Source organism: Sciurus vulgaris (genome assembly GCF_902686455.1).
Source record: "Sciurus vulgaris genome assembly, chromosome: 16".
In the NCBI taxonomy this organism is placed as follows: Eukaryota; Metazoa; Chordata; class Mammalia; order Rodentia; family Sciuridae; genus Sciurus; species Sciurus vulgaris.
In genome coordinates, this window is record NC_136477.1 from 19,541,671 (window position 1) to 19,566,422 (window position 24,752).

Genomic DNA, 24,752 nt, shown 5'->3' on the forward strand with positions numbered 1-24,752 from the left:
GGTCACGGCATCCAGAAGGGCTGAAGCACGCATCCAGGGCTGGAACCGTGCAGCAGGCGCTGTTCCCAGGAGGTAAAAACATGAAGACACTGCTTGACTAGAGTTCTGAGTTCAAGGGCAGAATCAGGCTCCTAACAGGGAGGTAAGAGAATCGAACTGAGAAGAGCTGACTAATAGAAAGGAAAAGGACATGGAGAGCTGGGGGCATGATAGTGTGAGAGGACAATGGATGAAGGGCAAGCAATGGAAGCTTGCAGGGACTCTGGAGGTGTGGCTGTCGCGTCTGCTGCTGCTGGAACCCAGAAGCTTGCACCACCTCTGCTGCAGCCTGCAGTCACTCACCACGGATGCTGACACTCCCAGAGAAGTCATCAGTGTCAGAAAAAAATGCCTTCTTCCTTCTTCTTGCCTTCCCTCCCTGACTGCCTTCCTGCCACTGTCTCCCTGGCTGAGTTGAATGAGACTCCAGTTGGCAAAGCAGTTGGAAGGTATAGTGTGCAGACTTCCGGGCCCTTCAACAGGGCCGGGCCCTTCAACACTCCAGGCCAGGGGAGATGCCAGCTCCCTCCATGCCACCTAAAAGCCTCTTCACCCTTTTGTCCTTTCAGTCCTTCCAATGCCATTCTACCCGATTGCCTTTGTCAAATCCTTCTGTAATTGAATTTTCCATACTTCACATTGGTTTGTTCAATATATGTATAAACTATAAGTGGAAGTGAATTCAGGTATTTTGGGACCAGAGGCTTGTACAACTGGGGGTAAGGTTTTCTTTAAGAAAAAGAATACAATATTACAAATACTAAATCAGCTTTATTAGGCTTATGGTAAACTCACCTCTGCCTATTGGATGATAACCCAACAATCCACTCCAGATGCATATACTAGAGACTCCTGCACAAGTGCCAGGGGATGCAGTGGTGCTTGCTCAGAGGTATCTTTCCATTCACAGGAAAATGGAACCATTGATACTAGGATGAATAAATATAGGAAGAATCACTGGTTTTTTATTTATTTATTTATTTTTGTAAAGAATTGTTTTATTTCTACTGGGGGAAGGAAAAGGATAAATAGAACTGTTTTTTCCAATTTGCTCTCCACTGTATACACACATACCTACACACATACATATACATACATACATCAAAAATACCCGCCAAGGGGCTGGGAAGATAGCTCAGTCGGTAGAGTGCTTGCCTTGTAAGCACAAGGCCCTGAGTTCGATCCCCAGCACCCAAAAAAAAAAAAAAAAAAAAAAAAAAAAAAACCAAAACAAAACAAAAAAGAAGTAAAAACCAAAACACCCTCAAACTGCACCAATACTTCATATTTTGACCAAAGGAATAGATTCTGAGAAGTGCAAAATGCAAAATCAAATGACTGAAAAATGCTGAACAAACAGCATTATTAATATACAAAATATTTATATCGCTGAACTAGTAACAGGTGATGTTCTCCGTGTCTGTAAAACTTTGGAACCACATAGCTGATTTGTTAAATCTAGTTCATGCCAGCTTCAAAATACCAAAAAGAATTTTAGTTAGCTTCATTCTTTGATGCTTCATCGAAATTTTCTACGAGATCTGGAACATCTTCATCCTCTTCATCAAAGTCTTCTGGTTTTGGTGCTTTACTGTCCAACACTTGCCGTGGGAACTGTTCAGCTATCTTTCTAAGACTTGTTAAGCTGTCGGCACCAAGCTGACTTAATATTCCAGGAAGCATTTCTGTGGTTGGTTTGGCTTCTGCATGACCAGTAGTTGCAAGCTAATTGCATGACCAATATTAGCAGACAGGGAAGCTTGGACTTTGGGATTGTTGAAATGAATAACTCACCCATCACCTTTAATCATGTTCACCTCTTCAATACCAGCTATATTATTCACAGCCAGTTTTTTTAGAGGACTCTGAAGCTTTTTGTCTTCAATTGTAGCTGTTCTATGTACCACCTTCTTCTTTCTATGAGCTGTGTCCTTGCCCCCTATCTGGACCTGAGCCTGAAGTTTGGCTAACTTTTCTTGATTCATGCTGTTGGTAAATCTGAAGCAGGGAGGGTCCTCCAACACCAGCACACGGCAAGAGCAAGAGCAAGAATCTTGCTCTTTGTTTTATATTAGGATACAAATTCTCCGGCTGCAGTTGTAGCTGGGTGAGGCATTGGGTTCAATCCTCAGCACCACATTAAAATAAATAAATAAAATAAAGGTATTGTGTTCATCTACAACTAAATTTTTTTAAAAAAGATACAAATTCTCCTCCAATTGTATCTAAAGATTTAATACAATATAAATAAAATTCCTAACAAGGCTAATTGCAGCATTTGAACCCCAAAATTCATCTATATCCTTTGTCACATCAAAGTCAATTATAGATGGATTAAAAACGTAACTGTGGAAAGAAATACTTTATAACTTTTAGAGAGGATAAAGAAGAATATATTTATGAACTTTAGGATAGAAAGACTTTCTTTTTTGGGGGGTGGGGGTACTGGGGATTGGACTAAGGGGCACTGCACCACTAAGCCACATCCGCAGCCCTATTTTGTATTTTACTTAGAGAGTCAGGGTCTCACTGAGTTGGTTAGGGCCTCTCTTAGTTGCTGAGGCTGTCTTTGAACTTGAAATCCTCCTGCTTCAGCCTCCCAAGCTGCTGGGATTACAGGTGTGTGCCACTGGACCCAGCTAGAAAGAATTTCTAAAGGGAGATTCAGTGTGTTCAAACAGTAAAGAAAATAATTTGCTAAACTTTGACTCATCAAAAGATAATCCAAAGCCAGGCTTGGTGGCACATGCCTGTAATCACAGCAGCTTGGGAGGCTGAGGTAGGAGGATCTCAAGTTCAAAGCCAGCCTCAGCAACTTAGCAAGGCCCTAAGCAATTTAGCGAGCACCTGTCTCAAAATAAAACAAACAGCCATGCATGGTGGTGCATACCTGTAATCCCACCAGCTCCCGGAGGCTGAGGCAGGAGAAACATGAGTTCAAAGACAGCCTCAGCATCTAAGTGAGGCCCTAAGCAACTCAGTGAGACTCTGACACTAAATAAAATACAAAAAAGAGCTAGGGATGTGGCTCAGTAGTTGAGCCACTGAGTTCAATCCCTGGTACCAAATAATTAAAATAAAAAATAATTAAAAAGTAAAACGTAGAAAGTGCTGGGGATGTGGCTCAGTGGCTAAGTGCCCCTGGGTTCAATCCCAGGTACCCCCCCCCAAAAAAAAAATATATATATATATTAGAAAATAATGATAGAATTTGGGTTTCTTAAGTGATTTGGAGTGGGTTTACAGAATAGGAATGAATGCGCTCAGAAAGTGGGTTAATTCTATATTTGGGTATTTTAATAAATCTTATCTGTCAGGGAGGGTACAGTAAGGTTAAAGTTGTGTTTGGTAAAGAAGCAGAAGTTTTATTAGCTGGGAGAAGGATGTTTGGAAGTTTGTAAGTTGGACAATGTACATGTTTTATGTTCAACATGATTATGGGATGGTCTAGTTTTGTTGTGTTCCATTACAATATGCCTGATGCTGATGTTTTGTGAAAATGCTTATGCTCAACAAAACACAAAAGACTTAGCTGTGAGCACCAGGTTGACTCCTGGTTTTCTCTCTTACAGCCCATTTTTGGCTGATGATTTTAAGTCGCTTTGATACAGAAAAGGGGCTTTGATTTCCTTTTCAGGTGCAGAGCTTTGGATAAGTGACTGCATTCCTTGTCTATTTTAAACTTGTCAGTTTTCCACAGAAAGAGGACCCTGGATCCTGCTACTTGTAGTCCAGGCCAGATAGTGATCCCTTTACACACAGCTGTGCTTGGCTTTCAGCCTATGAAAACACCCTTCCTTTAACTTCACCTGAACTCCCCCACTTTCCAAATCCTCAAACAACTCTATGACTCTCTTTCCCTTTAGTGGCAGGCTCTAGAGCCCCACTGGTGTGCAATGAGTCCATAAACTTGACTTTGGTGGAATTACAGGTGTCTCTGATGTTCTGAGGCTGAATGGAATAGAGTATGAGAGATATAAATGGCATCTGAGGAAAGAGCTGAAGGAGGTGGGGATTTTAAAATCAGCTGAATTCCCCCCCCCCCCCCCCCCCCCCCGCCCCCAAATACTGGGGATGAACTTTGGGACACTTTACCACTGAGCTACCGTTCCAGTTTTTTTTTTTTTTTTTGAGACAGGGTCTCGCTGTTACTGGTAGAAATGAGAATCCCTTCGTATTCCAAGGAGGTGAAGAATGAACACGTGAACTCTGAGATAAGCAAACAAGCAAGCAGAAATTAAGGAAGTTAAGGTTCAGAAGTGTAAGAAAGCTCCCAACGGACTGGGGTTGTGGCTCAGTGGTAGAGAGCTTGCCTAGCACGTGTGAGGTACTGGGTTTGATTCTCAGCATCACATATAAATAAATGAATAAAATAAAGATCTAAACATCTTTAAAAAAAAAAAAAAAAAAAGCTCCCAATGGAGAGTATGATTGTATGGTTGGGGCAAGAGTGCCACCAGGGTCTCTTGATATCCCTTCTTTTAAAGGCCCAGGAGGGGAAATTGACTGCCCCCTCGTACCCTGTCCTCGAGATTGTATTAGTCGTATGTGCGTGCTCAGGCTGAATTATGTAGTTGTCTTATTTTTGTAAGAATGGAGTCTTCTGTCCCTTTTAGGAAACTGACGTTGTTTGACGTGCTGGAGCAAACCTCAAACTGTGATCCTGAGGTCGGTTCTCCTTATCCACCCTCATCATTTTTTCCTACTCTGATTACCTGTTTCCCCAACCTCATCGCTAAATTGGCCAAGCTGGCATCGAACTTGGGATCCTTCTATGTCAGCCTCAGGAGTAGCTTGGATTACACACGTGTGCCACCAGACCGGGCAAATCAGCTGAATTTTTGGTAAAACGTTAATTTCGGTGCAAAGACCCCGGGGAGGGGCAAGAGCACGTTTCAATCTCCGTGCTGGCGAAGCCTGCTCTGCACACCTCTTTAACCCTTACTCCACTCATCCTCACGCGGCTTGTGCTTTTCTCCACGGTGCTCTTCGAGGTGAAATTCAGTGAATGGTTTTGTTTTTTGCCTTCCGCGAGGGCGGATTTCTTCTCCCTTCTAGTTCTTAACACAGCCAAGCTTCTGCCAGTGTGAGACGCAGCGGCCTTGACAGCCAAACGCGGAGAGCCAGGGCCAGGCAGGGAGCAAAGACCGTACAGGTGACTGGAGGCCAGAAACCACTAGGGAACCACAGCGCTGCGAGCCGCCGGCCAGCGGCTGAGATGGAGCGCTCCGCCTCCCCAGACACGCATTTTCTGCGCCTGCGCCGGTAGCGGCCGAGGCGCCCGCCTATTGGTTGCGGCAGAGTTCCCAGGAGGGGCGTTGCATATGCGCGCGCATCGTGCAGTAGTGTGATCGCAGGTGTGTGTTGCTCTGCGGCCTCCAGCGCCGCTACAGCACCGGTTTCTCAACCACAACTCCAGTCACCGGAGCTTGGAATGTTCCCGGAACTTAATAGCCTTCTGAACACCACCCCTGCCGGAGTGGAGCAGGTAAGATGTCGCGCGGCCCGGAAGGGGGCGGGTCCTGGGAGCGTGACGGAAGACTGCATCCGGGATGTAGGGCGCATGATAGGGGCGGCACGAGGGCTGTCTGTCCCTGTAGCCTGAGTGTTGTAGTGCGGAGAGGCCTGTTCCCGAGCTTAGGTCCGCGAGAGATGTGCTTCTTGACTGTCTCTCAACCCTCAAAGTCCGTGCATGCCCTTAAAAGACAATTTATCGGACGGTCGGGTTGGCTTAATTTATAGACACGTACTGGGGAGACCTTTGTGTGCCCACTGGGATGGAGCCCCTGGCGCTCAGGAGAGCTTGCAGAATTCTGAGAGGATAGCGAGGCGGATCTTCTCGCTCGAGTCCTGCCTTGTCCCGAAGCGCTCCGCAGGTCCCATTGAACGCGACTGCTCCTGTCTCGTGGTGTCTGGTGGGGTTGCACAAAGCCAGCCTGCGGCGCCACAGCCTGACCGCCGTTTACTCCACCCTTCTCACACTCCGCGACACCTGGGAATTTTTTTTTTTTTTTTTTTTTTTTGCGGTGCTGGGGATTGAACCCAGGGCCTTGTGCTTGCAAGGCAAGCACTCTACCAACTGAGCTATATCCCCAGCCCCACCTCGGAATCTTTTACATTTAATGCAGGGACCTACGTCTTCCAGGATCACATCTGGCTTAATCCATAACCTAATGAAGTGGTGGACTTCTCTAGGTGTTACAGGGCAGAGGCCTTCTGGGCAATTGAGGCAGCGCGAAGCCCCTCGCCCCCTTTCCTTCAACCCCCAATTCTTGTGATCAAGTCAGATTTCAGACATGTTGCTCAGAGTAACAGACATGAGTTTATTAGAAGGGATAAGAAAGGAGAAAGGGGACACACTCAAGGAAGAAAGTGAGCCCTCTCAGGAAAGGGACAACATGCCTCTCCTGCCTTCTAGTTTTATTGCAGGACCCAGGGAATTGTCCAGAGAGTCCCAGCCTAAGACCACCTCTTGAATTTTGTCTGACAGCAGGATGACTTAAGAAATTCAAGTCTGCACTGCCATGCCAAGTTTAGGTCACTTTGGCCATGCTGACTGACTGACTGGAACCTTTCTTAAAGATTATATGGTTAAGCGGGGATCGATGGCTGCACGCCTGTAATCCCCGCAGCTCAGGAGGCTGAGGCCAGAGGATGGAGAGTTCAAAGCCAGCCTCAGCAATAGCAAGGAGCTAAACAAATCTGTGAGATCCTGTCTCTAAATAAAATACAAAATAGGACTGAGGATGTGGCTCAGTGGTTGAGTGTCCCCAGTACCCCCCGCCCCCCAAAAAAGATTTTATGGTTAGGGGGAATTATCTTTCTGAGTTCAGGGAACTGGTCTGTGAAAGGGTCACAAAAATGATCACTTCATGGTAACTTGTGTTTTTCTTATCAGAATTATTTTGGGCCTGCATTTCTCCTGCAGATAACAGGTAGTTTGCTGAGGAATGTAACATATCTTGTCCACGTAAGCAGGCAGGGCTGTAGGTAACGTGCTTTTTAAAAGAAAACATGTGGGCCCAGTTTATAGAATTATTCCTTTAACCTTATGTTCCCACTGTTCACATCTGCCTGTCCCTTATCTCGGGCAACCATGACTCCAATGTGTGTTGAGCCTTTTTAAGATTCCATAGTGTCAGGCAAATTGTAGCTTTCAATAGATGCTTGTGGATTTTGGTCATCCAGCAATTCTCTTGTGTCCAAGCCTCCAGATGGCGCTGGTTACTTTGCCAGTTACTAGGGCACTTCCAAAGTCCTCAGCCTGGACCAGAGTGATGGTTGAAATGGCATCAGGAAATGACAGCACTGGGGGGTAACCCTCAAATAAAGTATGAAATTTATTTTATAAATATTTTATAAGCGAAAAAATGAAAGCCCAGAGAAGTTAGGCACTTTCCTAAAGTCATACAACTTGAAGATGGCATGTGTCATTCACTTCATCCTGATGTTTCCTGTCATTGACAGAACTGGAGTTGGCTGGGGTAGGGCAGCCAGACTCTGCAGAAGCTACCTTAGAGGTATTTCCAAAGACTCTCCATGATTTGAACCCAACTTGAAGCAGGCCATTGGGAGAACTTTGTTATTGCTGGTCTCTGTAAACAACTTTCTTCCCTTCTCCCCCACCTCACAGGACAGAATTGACATTAGAATTAGAAATAGGGAGGAAGTTGTGTCAGAAGACCTTTTTGAAGGTCCTTTCCTATCCTGCAATCTGATTCATTGCCACCTGATGGTCAGCACATCCTTTGCTAAGGATTTTGTTCTCCCCAAGACTGATGCCTGAGTCCCTAAGGTGAGGAGTGGAAAGAGAAGGAATTTTGTTCTGTTTTGCCTTGGGAAAGTGAAGGCTGAGATCTGCTTGCCAATCATGAATAGCCTAATACTCATAACTTTAACCATTGGCGTTTTCCCCCACAATTGTGATTTATTTTCTTTGTTTTGGGGTAAGTTTAGCATATTTATCATTTAAAAATACATTTTCTAGCCAGGCATGGTGGTGCACACCTGTAATCCCAGCAACTCAGGAGGGCAAGGCAGGAGGATTTGCAAGTTCAAGACCAGCCTCAGCCACTTAGCAAGACCCTCAGTAATTCAGCAAGACTGTCTCAAAATAAAAAATTCTAAAAAGGGCTGGGGATGTAGCTCAGTGGTAAAGTGCCCCTGATTTCAATCCCAAGTACCAAAAACCCCCAACATTCTAGTTGTCTAAGTGTAGAAATTTAGGTGATATCCAGTATTTCTATAGTGGGCTAATATCTTTCCAGGGAGTCTAATTCACCTTTTTGTGTCCTCTTAACTTTTAGGGGAAAATGACTCTACTTTGTGATGCCAAGACAGATGGCAGTTTCCTTGTGCACCATTTTCTTTCCTTCTACCTCAAAGGTATGACTCTCATTGATTCTGCAGAAAAACCTAAGGCAAAAAAGAAAAGGAGGGCTGGGGTTGCAGCTCAGTGGTAGAGAACTTGCCTAGCAAGTGTAAGGCACTGAGTTTGATTCTCAGCATCACATATAAATAAAAAATAAACAAGTAAAGGTCCATCAACAACTAAAAAAAGAAAGAAAGAAAAGAAAAGAAAGTAGAGAAAGAAAATCTTTGAGGAAGCAATGGGAGGAGCCTTTACTGACACATGCCTGTAGTCTTAGCTACTCAGAGGCTGAGGCAGGAGGATCAAAAGTGCCAGACCACCCTGGGCAATTTAGCAAGACCCTGCCTCAAAATAAAAGGCTCAGAATATAATTTAGTGGGTGCTGGGGTTGTAGCTCAGTGATAGAGCTCTTAACCTAGTGTGTGTGGGGCACTGGGTTCAATCCTCCGCGCCACATAAAATAAAGGTATTGTGTCCACCTACAACTGAAAAATAAAAATTAAAAAAATTGAAAATAGAAAAGACTATAACTTTGTGGTGGAGCACTTGCCTAGTAAGCATAAGATCCTGGGTTCAATACCCAGTACTGGGGGATTAAAAGGTATTTACTAACCATGGGGCTAGAGCTCCATGGTAGAGTACATACCTTACATGTCTGAGGTCCTAAGTTCAATTCCCAGTACTGCAAAATTAATTAAGTAGTAAAACTAATCAGGGTTTTAGTGTCTTAGTAACCAGGGGGCTATTTTATTAGGAATAGATTATTGGACCATCTTGTTCACTCTTTAAAAGAGTGGCATGTGCTCACTGTATCCATGACCTGCCTTCCCCTTCTCAAGCTGCTGGGCAAACACTACCTCACTGAGGTCCTTCTGTAGCCTCCTGACTTAATTGCTCCCTAGTCCTTGTGTGTTTTTAAGTCTCTGGATTCTTGAACCCACTGACACTTTTCCCTGGCAGGAGTTGCTTCTTCCTAAAGAATATCTGCAATTCACATTTGGAAGTAGATTAGAAAAAGAAAATAACCAAAAATAAAAAGAAAATCATTTATCAATGGATTCTCCTTGAGTATGTACTGTGCCAGGCCAGGATATAAAGTAGACCTTTGACAGTGGAAAAGTGATTTTCTCTTTCAGATGATGGGATTGTCAGTATAGAAAAAGCAATAGAATCTATAGATAAGTTATTAGGATTCTTACAATTAGATAACTGGAGACTTTGTGGTCCTTTTATTTTCTGTTGGATATAAGACTAGTTTAAAAAATGTGCTGGGTGCTGAGGTGCATGATTGTAGTCCCATAGACCTGGGTGGCTGAAGCAGGAGGAGTATAAGTTCAAGGCCAGCCTCAGCAAATTGGTGAAGCCCCAAGCAATTTAGTGAGACCCTGTCTTATAATAAAAAGCACTGAGGATGTAGCCCAAAGGTCAAGCAATCCTGGGCTCAATCCTCCCTACCAAAAACTAAAAAATTAATTGCATTCCTGTATGCCAAGAGTAAACAAAAGAAAAAAGTTGAAAAAGACACAATTTCTAATAGAACAAACAGTAATAATCTTAACAAATGCATGTCAGAATCAATGAAATAAGACACAACTGTTGAATATGAGGAAAAGTACATCTTAGATGCAAATTAGGTATGTCAGGCTGCAAGGCCTCTGGATGTTTAGATCTGCCGCGGTGCTGTTGTTTTCCAGAGTTATGAAGTTTGTGACACAGATTATAAGTAAAGGAATTATTAAAAATCAGCTTGTTTTCTTTTCCAGCTAACTGTAAAGTCTGCTTTGTGGCTCTTGTCCAGTCTTTCAGTCACTACAATATCGTGGGACAGAAGCTGGTAAATATTTCAGACCTCCACGGTGAGGTTCCTGAGTGAGAATGTGTGCCATGCATGAGTGAGTGTAGGCTAAGACTGGGCTTTCCTGTTTGGTTTGTAGAGAATTTAGCAAAGAAGGACGTGGGGGATGGTGGCTTCCTACTGTCTCTCCCTCTTGGACTTGAGACTCAAATGTGGGGAGAGGTACTTTTTATTGCCTGTCCCTCATCTACATCAGATGAAGTCAGATGAATAGCATAGCCAAGACCAGTGAACTTCCTCCCCTAGCTGGAGCCATAACCTATGATCCAGCCTTAGAGAGGGAGGGAACCAGGCCACCTTTTTTTTTTTTTTTTTTTGCAGTGCTATGTGTTGAACCCAGGGCCTTGCACATGCTACACAAGCCCTCTGGCACCGAGCCACAGTCCAAGCCCCACAGTGATTTTTAAAATGTGAGTCTTACTGTTAGGCCAAGTCATTGCCTTTTCTGAGTTCAGGAGAAACAAATGAGGGGTAAGAGAAGGGTGATCTCCTCCCGTCCTCCAGATAAGGAAGAAACTTGTGTTGGAGGTGAGGGCATGAGTTTGGGGAGAGCTGCCCTGTAAGGACCAGTTTTACATTCCAGGTCACCGAGGCATGTTTCCAGGCCCCAGCCTCTGCTTCAGGCTGAGCATGCTGTGTACTCTCACATCCAGATTGACCACTTTTCCTTCTATCTTTGAGTGGTCATTAGCCCAGCAGGAAAGGCATGCTTAGCACCTGGCATGTGGAATGTGAGCTTCCATGCTTGTGGCAGGTTATTGCATTTATTTAAATACATGGGTAATGAGCCAGCCAGAGCAAAGTGAGAATCAGGAGTCTTTTTTTGTTTTGTTTTTTCCCTGTCAAGGGCAGTTCTCTGACCACAAAATGTGGGATGGTGGAAGATACTTGATGTTTGGTGTGTGAATGAGCAGTTGAGACCTGGTCTCGGGCATGGGAAGTCTAAAGAGTTCCATGTGATCTGTTTCTGCACAGGTGGAGCAGGGGGTACATATTTAGAATGCAACACCATTGTCAAATGTTCATTGCAATGCAGGCCCTGCCCTCATTATGGACATCTGAAATCAGGCCTAGGGATCTGCTTTTTTTTTTTTTTTTTTGCAGTGCTAGAAATTCAATGCAGGGGAAGTCCAGGCATGGTAGTGCACACCTGTAATCCCATCAGCTCGGGAGGCTGAGACAGGAGAATCACAAGTTCAAAGCCAGTCTCAACAAAATCAAGAAGCTAAGCAACTCAGTGAGACCCTGTCTCTAAATAAAATACAAAATAGAGCTGGGGATGTGACTCAGTGGTTGAGTGCCCCTGAGTTCTCTCCCCAGTATGCAAAAAATAAATAAATAAAGAAAATAAAGAAAAAAGAAAAAGAAATTAAATGTAGGGGAAGCATCATACCACTGAGCCCCATTCCTCAACTCTCAATAACATTTGTTTTTTTGGTAACAGGGATTGAGCCTTTGTGGTACAAGGGCACTTAACCACTGAGCCACATCCCCAGCCTTTTTTTATATTTTATTTAGAGATAGGGTCTCGCTGAGTTGCTTAGGGCTTCACTAAGTTGCTGGCTGGCTTTGAACTTGTGATCCTCCTGCCTCAGCCTCACAAGCTGCTGGAATTACAGGTATGAGCCACCATGCCTGGTACCCCAGCTCTATTTTTTATTTTGAGACAGGGTCTTGCTAAATTGCTGAGGCTGGCTTTGAACCTGTGATCCTCCTGCCTTAGCCTCCCCAGCCTGGACCACCACACCTGGTTCAATACCAGTTTTTAATTAACCATAGTAATACAAAGTTCTATTTTTGAATGTATGTGTTTATAAAAATAAGCACAATTAAAGTCAGCAATAAGTGAATAAGACAATGAGTGAAAGGTCAAATCTGGAAAATGATGATGCAGGCAAAAGGGCCAGGCCTTTGGTTTCATCTGGCCCTCTTTCCTGCATCAGTGGCATGTGATCTCAAGGTTCTGAGATTTTTAAAAGAACACAACTAAGCCAGGTGAGGTGGCGCACACTTGTAATCCCAGCAATTTGGAGGCTGAGGCAGGAGGGTCACAGCCTCAAGGCCAGCCTCAGCAATTTATCAAGACTGTCTCAAAATAAAAAAAATAAAAAGGGCTAGGACTGTAACTCAGTGGCAAAGTGCCCCTGGATTTGATTCCCAGTACAAAACAAAACAAAAAGGACACAACTCATAGACTGCACCTATTAGTTTCCCTGAAATACAGTAAGAACTCTATGAGTAAGTTCTCCACCTGGCATGGTGGCACATACCTATTATCCCAGCAACTTGGGAAGCTGAGGCAGGAAGACTGCAAGTTCAAGGCTAGCCTGGGCAATCTTAGGAGAAATCTCAAAGAAAAAAGTAGAAAACCAAAAATAGCAATATCGCTTAATCATAAAATTTTCATGTGTGTGTATTTGTGTGTTTAAGAAAAATGATGTAAGTTCTTAAAAATGTGACTATTAAGTGGAAATGCATGTCCGAAAACAGAATGAGGATCGTGAGCTGGGAACACCCAGGAAGAAGGTGTGAACTCGTATGAAGAGTAGACAGGTACACATTTGCAGGGTTCAGAGTCTCTCTTGTACTTTCTTGTGAGCTAGCATCTAGCCTCTCTGATGTGTTCCCTTACAAGGCACAGTAATTCACTGTTCTTTTTGTCATGTTTAGGGTGTCAGTCTGACCATGGCACGGGAACGTGGGCAGCTTATATTCCTTGAGGGTCTCAAGTCTTCAGTGGACGTCTTCTTCCAGGCTCAGGAGGAGCCACATCCCTTGCAGTTTCTCAGGTCAGAGTGCACACCTGACAGGTCTCGACCCAGAAAAGGGTTGCTATGTGATTCCTTCTTGTGTAGGAGGCAGAACTGGCTTCTAGATTGGACACTTCACCTGGTGTTGCAGCATTATTAGAAAACCTATGACTTGCCTGTTATTCCAGTTGCTCAGGAGGCCGAGGCAGAAGGATTGTGAGTTCAAAGCCAGCCTCAGCAGCTTAGTGAGATCCTAAGCAATTCAGCAAGATCCTGTCTAAATTAAATATAAAAAGGGGCTGGGAATGTGACTCGGTAGTTGAGTGACCCTGGGTTCAATCTCAGGTACCAAAAAAAAAAAAGTAAGTAAAAATAAGTGCATGGCACCAAGGTAACACAGTTGCCCCAGAGACCACAGAAAGCATCATTTGCTGGGAGTTGGGCAGAACAACATGCTTTGCTCTTTTTCAAACCCTGGCTCAGAGCCATAGCATGCACAGCTTTGCTTTGCTCTTGCCTTGACACAAGGATCAGCAAACTAAGGGCCTTGGAACAGTGACCTTTTTTTTTGAATTTTGTTTGCATATTTTTTTATTTGCATATTATTTTGCAAATTTTGTTTGCATATTTATTGTCCATGGCTATTTTGATCTATGGCAATAGTGCACAGTTGTGGCAGAGTCCATGTGACCCACAATTCCAAATAGTTACTATCTACTTATTATCTGGCTTTTCTAAGAAAAAATTTGTCATCACCTGTTTTGGTGTTCAGTATCACAGGGTTAGGTAGGTAAAATGGTGTAGGCCTGTAATCCCAGCAACTTGGGAGGCTGAGGCAGGAGGATTGCAATTTGAAGCCAACCTGAGCAACTTAGCAAGACCCTATATCAAAATAAAAAATACAACCAGGGGGCTGGGGAGATAGCTCAGTTGGTAGAGTACTCGCCTTGCAAGCACAAGGCCCAGGGTTTGATCCCCAGCACCGCAAAAAAAAAAAAAAAAAAATACAACCAGATGTGATGGAGTACATCTGTAATCCCAGTGACTTGGGAGGCTGAGGGGAAGATGCAGGTTTGAGGCCAGTCTCAGTGAATTAGCAAGGCCCTTAGCAATTTGACAAGACCCTGTCTCAAAATTAAAAATAAGAAAGGCTTGGGATGACCTGGGGATGTGGCTCAGTGGTAGAGCAATTGCCTAGGATGTATGAGGCACTGGGTTTGATTCTCAGCACCACGTATAAATAAATAAATTAAATAAAGGTATTGTGTTCATCTACGAGAACAAAAATTTTAAAAAGGCAGGGGGGCTAGGGATGTAGCTTAGTGATAGAATGCCCCCAGGTTTAATTCCCAGTTCTACAACAATAATTAATTAATTATTTTTAAAAATCACAGATCTGAGATTGACTTTCCCTACTTCTCATCAGGAGTTCTTATGATCTCTCACTGTTGCCTCCCTCTTTCAGGGACCCCCTTATACAGGTGGACTAAAAGGCTGTATTCCCTACTCTCTATGTGACCTTGAACACATCCCTTAGTACCTCTAACCCTGGGTTCCTTCATCTGATCAGGCTAGTTATACCAAACCCACGGTGTGGGGAGTTGTCCTCATTGTTAGGAAAGATAACCCAATCCCGGGAGCTCATTCCTCTACCCATTGCTGGGATTTGACTGCTGGGGCATTCAGAAGGAGACGGGTCAGCTTGTATCATAAAGAGGTCAGATCTGTTATGCATAGAAGCAGCCCTTAGACCACTGCCCTTTACCACTAAAGCCCCTGAATTGCTGTTAAACAATTTTTTTCTTTCGGTACTAGGGATTGAACCTGAGGACACTATACCACGGAGCTACATCTCCAGCCCCTTTTTAGTTCTTATTTTGAGACAGAGTCTCACTAAGTTACTGAGGCTGGCCTTGAACTTAATGATCCTCCTGCCTCAGCCTCCCAAGTAACTGGTATTATAGGCCTGTGCCACTGTGCCTGACCTATTTAACTTTTTATAGCCACATATGACCTCCTGGGAAGTCTTCTTTTGCCTCCTTAATCCAGTCTAATCTTCTAGATGCCATAAACTCTTTTTTTTTCTTTCTTTCTTTTTTTTTTTTTCCTCCCAGAATTTAACCTTTATTTTTTTATTTATTTGTGTTTATGTAGTGCTGAGAATTCAACCCAGTGCTTCACCTAGGCTAGGCAAGCACTCTACCGCTGAACTACAACCCCGGTCCATAATCTCTTCTTTTCTTTTCTTTTTTTGGTCCCAGGGATGCTTAACCACTGAACCACATCTCCAGCCCTTTTTATATTTTATTTAGAGACAGAGTCTTGTTGAGTTGTTTAGGGCCTCACTGAATTGCTGAGGCTGGCTTTGAACTTACAGTCCTCCTACTTCAGCTTCCCAAGTTGCTGGGATTACAGATATGTACCACTGTGCCTGGCCTGGATGAACAATAAACTCTTGGGTTGAGAAGCTGTATGGTGTGTGTGTGTGCCCCCTGTGCTGCCCCCCTCCCCTGGGCCTTTGGTACTAGGAATTGAATCCCAGGGCACTCTTGTCACTGAGCTCCATCCCCAGCTTTTTATATTTTTATTTTGAGACAAGATCTCACTAGTCACTGAGGCTGGTCTTGAACTTGTAATCCTCTTGTCTCTGCTTCCTGAGTAGCTGGGATTATAGGTGTGCACCACTCTACTTGGCTTGTATGGTGTCTCTTAAGGTGCCCAGCAACTGTTCATTTTTGTGCTCCCCAGTTTCTAGCACAGTGCTTTGTACCTACTAGCTGCAGGAAATATTTGAATTGGAGAAAAACTTATTCATGAGCATGCTTTTTCTTTTCCAGATTGCCAAGAACTGTGATATAGTTCTTTCCCTCTCCTGGTACTTTCCTGGTGCCACTTGGTCCCACATAAACATTTGTAGAAAAAATGAGCTCTGGTGATTTTTGTCTCATGTCTCCAGGGAGGCCAGTGCTGGGAATTTGGAACCATTGTATCAGTTTGTGCGGGAGGCCCTGAGGCCCGTGGATGACGGGGAGGCTACTTGGAAGTGTCCAGTGCTGCTGGTGGATGACCTCAGTGTATTGCTGAGTCTAGGCTTGGGGGCGGTGGCCGTGCTGGACTTCATTCACTACTGCAGAGCCACCGTGTGCCAGGAGCTAAAGGTACTACTGGAACTGTTTGCTGTGCCTCCAGCTGTGACCTCTGAGTCCAGACAGGTCCAGGCTCATTTGCTTGCAGTGACCGTTTATTTGCTTGGGGTTTGACTTACCTTTCCTCTGGCAGGTATAGAATTCATGGTCCACCCACCTGGTTTCCCCTATTGCTGTTACTAAAAAATAAATCCCTTAAAACAAAAGGAATGACCAGCACTGTGTTCAGTGGCACTGCTATAGTCACAGCCCGTGCCCTGGGATGTTATTATTCCTTCATGTATTTTGAAGATCTGCTGAGATAAAGGGTATAGATTACTTTATAGGTAATTTTTTTGTGGGTGAGGTACTGGGGATTGGGCCCAGGGCTTCACACTAAACTGCTTTAGAACTTGTGAAGTGCAGGGCTGGTGTTGTGGCTCAGTGGTAGAGTGCTTGCCTAGCGTGTGTGAGGCACTGGGTTCAATCCTCAGCACCACATATTAAATATTATATATTTAATATATAAATTAAATAAAGGTATTGTGTCCATCTACCACTAATAATATTTTTTAAAAAATAAAAAAATAAAAATAAAAATTGTGAAGTGCAGCCAGGTATGATGACACATGCCGGTAATCCCAGGTACTTGGGAGACTGAGGCTGGAGGTTCATGAATTCAAGAGCAACCTGGGTAATATAATTTAATTTAATAAAAATAAAAAGGGGGGTAGGGGTTGTAGCTTGGTGGTAGAGCACTTGCCTAGCATATGTGAAGCACTGGATTTGATCCTCAGTACCACATAAAAAATTAACAAAATAAAGGTATTAAAAAAAAAAATAAGGGGTCGGGGTTGTAGTTCAGTGGTGGTGCACATGCCTGGTACGTGTGAGGCACTGGGTTCAATCCTTAGCACCACATAAAAATAAGTAAATAAAACAAAGATATTGTGACCTTCGACAACTAAGAAAAAAAATCATAGCCTTTAAAAAAATAAAAAATAAAAATAAAAAGGGCTAGTAAAGTAGCTCAGTAGTAGAGTGCTTGCCTAGCATACATGAGGCCCTGGATTCATTTCTCAGTACAATAACAACAAATTCAAAGTGTAAGAAAGTATAGGAGATAAGATTATCTTGATTGATGAGGCAAAACTAGTGATTTTTGCCTTAATAGAGATTTTTAATCACAGGTACCTGACCGCTGAAGTTGGGTAAGGTGAAGCTTGTGCACACCAGCATGCCATCTAGCACGGCAGCCACTCTTCAGTAGAATTGTGGGAACGCATGGACGTTGGTGTGGGCCCCGTCTGGCTGGGAGTTGGAAGTAGGGGAGAGATGTGCAGAGTGGGTAACTAGCAGAGCACATTGAACCCCACCTGTGTAAAAAAGCCTGCCTGGGAGCTGTTCTAGGAGCTCCCAAGGCTGTCCTGGCTCTGTCATGGAGCTAAGGTTCTGTGGGTGGATGGAAGCAGGAGGGCACGGGGAGGGGGAGGAGGGAGGGAAGGAGGTGGTAAAAGCCACCTTCTGCAGCTCAGCTTGCTCTGTTCTATTACTCTTTTTGTAAAAATACTTCTTTTAGTTGAAAAATTAAAATAGGTTTAGTTTAAAAAAGAAAAAAGAAACTATATAACGAGTACTCCAGCAAAAGGTAATTGTTGTCTTTCTCCCTCCAATGCCTGTGTTCCTAGGGAGTCTATGTAGTTGTGAACATTTTTATATGTAATTTGTCTCCCTGCCACTCACACTCTGGTAGTTCCTGTTTTATTAAATAACATACAATATCGGTATGTTTTGTTATTCAAAAAGTCAATACAACTGGGTAGAATTTCTTTGAGAGAACTTATTATCCAAGCTTTCATTTTTTTTTTTTTTCCTTCTTGTATTGGTGGTACTGAGGATTGAACTCAGGGGCACTCAATCACTGAGCTACATCCCCAGCTCCATTTTGTATTTTATTTAGTGACAGGATCACTGATTACTTAGCGTCTTGCTTTTGCTGAGGCTGGCTTTGAACATGTGATCCTCCTGCCTCAGCCTCCAGAGCCGCTGGGATTACAGGCGTGCACCACCATGCCCGGCTCCTTTTTTTGCAGTGCTGGGGATTAAACCCAGGGCCTTGTGTTTGCAAGGCAAGCACTCTACGAACTGAGCCATCCCTAGCCCTGGCTCCTTTTTATTTTTTGTTTTGAGACAAGGTCTCCCTACGTTGCCTAGGCTGTTCTCGAACTTGTAAACCTCCTGCCTCAGCCTTCAAAATTGCTGGCATTACAGGGGCCTGCCACCACACCCATTCTCCCCACCCCCTGGCCCACTGTTTCTGCTTGGCTAACTCCTACTTGCCCTTGAAAACTCAGGTCTGATGTGCTCACCTCCTGACCCCTCCCCTGGACTAGACAGGATGTGTCTCCTTTGTGCACCCCAGCACCCATTATTCCCTCTCTCCTGGACTTGTCATCCTGTATTTTCAGCATCTGTCTGTCTCCAGAGCCACATCTCTTATCCCTGTTGTGGTGTCTGGTACACAGTAAGTACTCAGGAAACTGTTGAGTGGATGAATTGGGACCTGGCAGAATGGTGGCGCTTGTTATAATATTAAAGAATTGAGGACACTGAGCTGATTTTGAAGACTATAGTGTGAGCTTGGTTTTAGAGGAACTGAGCTGGAATTACAGGTTGGGTTTGCTGGTGACCATGTCCAGTGGATGATTAGAATTAAGGTCCTCCAGCCTAGCAGGAGTCCTTCCTGCTAAGGGGCTGGCTGTCGCCACAGCAGGGAGTATTATCTGCGGGAGGATGTGCAGGGGTGGAGACACTGAGAGCCTGCTGTTCCTTGACCTTCGTGTTCTTTCTTGTGTCTGATGCAGGGAAATGTGGTGGCCCTGGTACATGATAGTGGAGATGCTGAGGATGAGGAGAACAACATCCTGCTGTATGGCCTCAGTCATCAGAGCCACCTAATCCTGAGGGCTGAGGGCCTGGCCACCGGTTTCTGCAAGGATGTGCATGGACAGGTATGTAGGGGCTGGTGCCAGGGGCTCACTTGGCAGTGGGCTGTTTGCCCCATGCTCATGAGTCAGAACTATACAGGGGAGGGTGTCAGGTCTGAGCGGGGAAATCCAGGCCTGGGACATTCTTTCAGATGGAAGGGAAGCCTCAGAAGTTATGTTGGTACAAGTCAGAGACCTGTGCTAGATAGTGCTTACCCTCATGAACCAGGGCACACGTTTCACAGTGGTCCCATTTGTGAACAAAGTAGAGGTCTCCTAAAGAGGAGACAGCTGTGTAGAGTGAATTGCAGGGGCTGTGATATCAAATGAAAGCAAAATTGCTCTGCATATTCTAGTTAATGCTGTTCCTTTGAAAATAAAGACTTAGGGAGTCCATACCCATGGACTGGCATTGCTGCTGCCCCCACTACTGCCTCGGCCAGAGCACAGTACTTCAGCAGAAGCTAGGAGGGGAGCCAGCCTCTGCCCCTGTAAATGGGCTGCTGTGGTTTGCACCTTTCTCAGCTTCTCTTTTGGAATCATCCCTGGGCCTCCACCACAGCTTCCAGTTAACTTCATGTTGACCACTCTTGACCCAGCAGCCATTCTCCTTTTGACCCACAGTCATTCAGAGCCAAATCTGGTAGATTCAGCAAATAAGCAAGTCCAGAAATGCTGCGTTGGTGCCTGTGGCACAGCATGAGAGGGTTCTGTGGGGCACCTGTGGTCCCTTTCAAGCCTGTCACCTGTGCATTTCAGTTCGTGGAATTTTCAGAATTAGTGTCTAGGGCTGCTCAGTGGTTGAGCGCCAGCACAGCCTATATTTGGTCAATCCCAGCACCACAAAACAAAGAATAAATATCTAGTCTTCCTGAGTCTTCCTGAATTGATTGTACAAATTCTCGTATGTTGATTTTCAAAATTAGTCTAGCCAACAAGTACAAAACTATGCATAGAAAAAAAAAATGGAAATGCATAAAAATACTTTTTTCTTTTGCTTTCACATTTTCTGTAACAAGCAAATGTTACTTTTGTAATGGAAGGGAAAGCCTTTAATTTTAGTTGGGAATAAGTTTAATAAAAGTTGGTCCCGGGGAGTGGGGATGGGAATAGGAAAGACAGAATGAATTGGACATAACTTTACCATGTTCTTTTTTTTTTTTTTTTTTTTTTTTGTAAGCATAGGTCTTTAAAAAAATAGTGTGTGTGTATGTATGTATGTATATATATATATATATATATATATATATACATATAACAGCATATATATATGCTGTTAATGAACCTTTATTTTTATTTATATGCAGTGCTGAGAATTGAACCCAGTGCCTTACACATGCTAGGCAAGTGCTTTACCACTGAGCCACAACCTCAGCCCTTTCTTTTTTTTTTTTTTTTTTGCGGTACTGGGGATCGAACTCAGGGCCTTGTGCTTGTGAGGCAAGCACTCTGCCAGCTGAGCTATATCCCCAGCCCCCTTTCTTATGTTTTTATATGAACACACGACCAGTGGAACTCCACTTGATGAATAACCACAAAGGTGGGAAGTATATATGTATGCCATGTCAAAATACATTCTACTGTCATGTATATCTAAAAAGAAAAAAAAAAAGTTGGCCAGGTACCATGGTACTCATCTGTAATCCCAGCAGCTTGGGAGGCTGAGACAGGAGGATCTCGAGTTCAAAGCCAGCCTCAGCAAAAGCAAGGCACTAAGCAATCAGTGAGACCCTGTCTCTAAATAAAATACAAAATAGGGCTGGGAACATGGCTCAGTGGCCAAGTGCCCCTGAATTCAATCTATGGTACCCCCACCCCCCAAAAAAATGTTGGTCCTGCCAGGTGCAATGGTGTACACCTTTAATCCCAGCAGCTCAAGAGGCTGAAGCAGAAGGATCACAAGTTCAAAGCTAGTCTTAGCAACTTAGTGAGGTCCTACACAATTTAGTGACACCCTGTCTCAAAACAAAAAAAATTTAAAAACTTTTAAAAAGGACTGGGGATGTGGCTTACTGGTTAAGCACCCCTGGGTTCACTCCTTGGTACCAAAAAAAAAAAAAAAGTTGTTGGTCCCATTACTGTACGGCACACCTGACTAAGATCTCAAAGGAGCCTCAATAGGTAGTCACAAAGTGGGCTGAGCAGGGTTCACAGTGGTGACTGCCCCTCTTTCATTCTTCTCCCTCTCTGCAGCTGAGGATCCTTTGGAGGAGACCATCGAAGCCCACAGCCCGGCAAGATCAGAGCCTCACCTATCAATACAAGATACAGGACAGGAGTGTGTCCTTTTTTGCCAAAGGAATGTCTCCTGCTGTTCTGTGACCTGATTTAGGGGCAACCGAGGCTCCTTTGGACTGTTTGGGATGTGGAAGACAAAGGAGCCCTGCAGGATGGGTCTTGTGCTTTTGTCATATTGTTTCAGACTGAACTGGCAGCTCCCCTGTCACTCGGGGAGGGGCTGTGATGGTATGTGTGCCTTTGCTCTCTGGGCCCTGTTCAGAAAACATGGTGAAGATCCACAACCCTGAGAGAGGCTGTATGTTCAACCCCAATAGAAGGCACTTTGGAGCTTTCAGTGTAAATACACTGTAGCTCCACCTGCCCATTTTGGGTTGTTATGCCTTTTAGGGCAAGAGTGGATACAGTGTGCCAGCAAGTGATATCCTGAATGGCAGGTGTCCAGAGTGACAACTAGGACAACTGTGGCCGGAGTAAAGTGAGTTCCCAGGTTGGGCCTCCTGGGGGTTGTCTCTTTTAAGTTTTATCTTCATCTTGCAAAGACACCAGCAAGGAAGCAGGCTTAGAGAGGGTTGGGAGCACCTTCAAGGCTTAGAGCAGGCTGTAGATATTGGGGCCTAACTCCAAAGTTCACACTCCCTGACGGTCAAGGAGCCCAGGGGCAGCCCTACACCCAACATTGTGAACCTTCTGCTTCTCCTGTTTTTTGGTGCTTGGCTCATATGCTGGAGTCCTTGACTTCAGGGGCCCTGTGTAGTGCACAGGTGGGTATAACCTTGGGATAAGAGGTAAGGAAAGTTCTTGATACCAGGCAGTATGGGGCCTTGGTGAGGAGCTGGTTCAGATCTCACTTTTGAAGACTGCAACAGGTGAGCTCTTGCCCCAGTATCCTGTAGATGACAACTGGTCCCACTCAGCCCCCTTAGTTAGGGTTACCCCAGAAGGGAGACCAGGAGTATTCTCTTAAAATGGGTGCATTGTTTTGTATGTGAATAATACCACAAGGAATTTTATCTTAAAAATAAATGAAAACCTATTTTGCAGTGTACTAAGGAATTTTCATATCTGTATTTAATTTCTCTAAATTGTTTAGTCTTTGTGAAGGGGAAAAATTTATCACTTTTGCTCCTAAATCAAACTGACTGTTGTGTTGGTTTTCCTTCTGAAATAATAGAGTCCTTTATTTTCAAAATATTGCAGACCTGTTAGAATATTGGAATATTATGTTAATAAATCTATTGATTTTATTATTATTATTATTATTAATACATCAGGTTTTTTTGTTTTGTTATTAGGAATTAAACTCAGTGTGCTCTGTCACTGAGCTACATCCTCAGACCTTAACCTTAATTTTTTAAATTTTAAGATAGGGTCTTGCTAAGTTTTTGAGGCTGGCCTCAAACTTGTGATCTTCCTGCCTTAGCCTCCTGAGTCACTGGGATTACAGGCATGAGACACTATGCTTACTTCAGTATTTATACAAGCTTTATTTGAACTACTGTTCTGGACAGGCAGGGCACTGTTTTTTTACATGAATTGTTGCTATCATGTTTCTTCATTTAGTTTGTAAATGTTTCCATTAATTTTTTATGTTTAATGACTGTTCAGCACTTTATGGTATCATTATATTGTAATTTGCTTATCTATTCTCTCTGCATATAGGGCCCAGTTTTGACAGTTATTCATTATGCTATTAAAAATTTTATGTATTGGGCCAGGCAGGGTGATGCACACCTGTAACCCCAGCTGCTCAGGAGACTGAGGAGGAATGCAGTTTCAAGGCAATTTGACTAGACTCTGTCTCAAACTAAAAAGCAAAACAAAGCTAGGATATCAAAAAATGACATAGCTCAGTGGTAAAGTACCCCTGGGTTCAATCCCCAATACTGGGAGGAAAAAAAAGAAATTTTAGTCTAATCCCTGAAGTGGCTCTTATGCATTACCGGGTTGTTCTTCAAAATGGTGGAGCTGGCAGCTAGGATTATAGGTCAGTGGCAAAGAGCTTGCTCAGGATGCACAAAGTACTATCAAAACAAAACAAAAAACCAAGGAAACCACAGTGATGGAGCCAGTTAACAGTAATACACAGATTTTTCTCCATCACCTTTGGAGAACTTCTTTTTTAACTTCATTTTTGTTAATTTAATAGCGATGCAAAGTTGTGTAAAAATAAACATTTCTTTAATGTCTAGGATATGCTTTTTTCTGTATATTCACATGTACAGAATATGTTCCTCTGTTGCTCATTATCAATTCAAACATGGTATCAATCTGAGTTTATTCTTTATAATATTTTAGAGAGTAATATTTTATCATTGTCTTTTTTATAGATATTTTTCTACATTTTTTAAAATACTTGTATTTAAAAATGTTTGTTTTATATTCAGATGTTTATTCAGAACATCTTTTTTACATAAGAAGGAATGTTTTTTGTAAAGATAAAAACATTCCTAGGGGCTGGGGTTGTAGCTCAGTGGTAGAGCGCTTGCCTAGCATGTGTGAGGCACCAGGTTGGATCCTCAGCACCACATAAAAATAAATAAATAAAGGTATTGTGTCCATCTACAACTAAAACTAAAAAATAAAAGTAAAAAAAAAAAAAAAAAATCCTGAAGGCATCAGCAGTGACACAGGAGGCTGAAGCAGGAGGATCCCAAGTTTGAGGTCAGCCTTGGCAACTTAGCAAGATCCTGTAAAGTAAAAAATAATTAACAAGAAAATAAAAAGGTCTGGGGATGTGGCTCAGTGGATGAGTACTTGCCTAGCATGCCTGAGGCTCTGGGTTCGATTCCCAGTACTCAGGGGAAAGAAGGTATTTTGCTCTCTTTTTAACTAGATGAATCTTACTAGCACTTCATCAAAGTTTGTAAAGAATTCTTTTTTTTTTTTTTTTTTTTTTTTTTTTTGCGGTGCTGGGGATTTGAACTCAGGGCCTTGGGCTTGCAAGGCAAGCACTCTACTGACTGAGCTATATCCCCAGCCCTGTAAAGAATTCTTTTAAGAATTTTTTCTTTTTTAAAAATTGGGCATGGTGGTACATGCCTGTACTCCCAGTGACTTAGGGGGCTGAGGCAGGAGGATCACAATTTTGAGGCCATCCTCAGAAATTTAGTGAGGCTCTAAGCAACTTAGTGAGACCCTGTCTCAAAAAATAAAAAGGGCTGGGGATGTGGCTTGATGGTTAAGCACCCTGTGGTTCAATGCCTGGTACCAAAAAAATAAAAAGGGTAGTTATAGGTTTAGGGTTTTATTTTAAAAACCTAGTCAGTGCCTGGTGTGGTAGTACACACCTGCAATACCAGCATCTTGGAAGGCTGATGAAGGAGGATTGCAAGTTTGGGGCTCTGGGGCTCTTCCTCATGGTTTCTCATTCTGGGACCCAAGCCA

General features: G+C 43.6%; 1 protein-coding gene and 1 pseudogene across 3 annotated transcripts; one reads left to right on the forward strand and one right to left on the reverse strand.

Moving 5' to 3' along the window:
• Positions 1–1,317: 1,317 nt before the first annotated feature.
• LOC306646064 (transcription factor BTF3 homolog 4-like) lies at positions 1,318–2,078 on the reverse strand (annotated as a pseudogene). The gene has a single exon. The product of its transcript is annotated as a transcription factor BTF3 homolog 4-like (transcript).
• Positions 2,079–5,353: 3,275 nt separating this feature from the next.
• On the forward strand, positions 5,354–21,935 carry ELP6 (elongator acetyltransferase complex subunit 6). 2 transcript variants are annotated; one of them, XM_079116792.1, is made up of 7 exons: positions 5,354–5,527; positions 8,346–8,424; positions 10,174–10,244; positions 12,936–13,054; positions 15,972–16,173; positions 19,005–19,151; positions 21,321–21,935. In XM_079116792.1, exons 1-7 carry the CDS (start codon positions 5,474–5,476, stop codon positions 21,447–21,449), a joined length of 801 nt encoding a protein of 266 aa, XP_078972918.1. In that variant the 5' UTR covers positions 5,354–5,473; the 3' UTR covers positions 21,450–21,935. The 2 variants fall into 2 exon arrangements, with proteins under 2 accessions (XP_078972918.1, XP_078972917.1); XM_079116791.1 differs by lacking the exon at positions 10,174–10,244 and having other exon boundaries at positions 5,392–5,527.
• Positions 21,936–24,752: the final 2,817 nt, after the last annotated feature.

Bases quoted from the DNA above. Each gene is read 5' to 3' on its own strand.
- ELP6 (XM_079116792.1), top strand. From the start codon at position 5,474: ATGTTCCCGGAACTTAATAGCCTTCTGAACACCACCCCTGCCGGAGTG. The intron at 5,528-8,345 runs GTAAGATGTCGC...CTTAACTTTTAG, and splicing joins CCCCTGCCGGAGTGGAGCAG to GGGAAAATGACTCTACTTTG. The intron at 19,152-21,320 runs GTATGTAGGGGC...CCCTCTCTGCAG, and splicing joins GCAAGGATGTGCATGGACAG to CTGAGGATCCTTTGGAGGAG.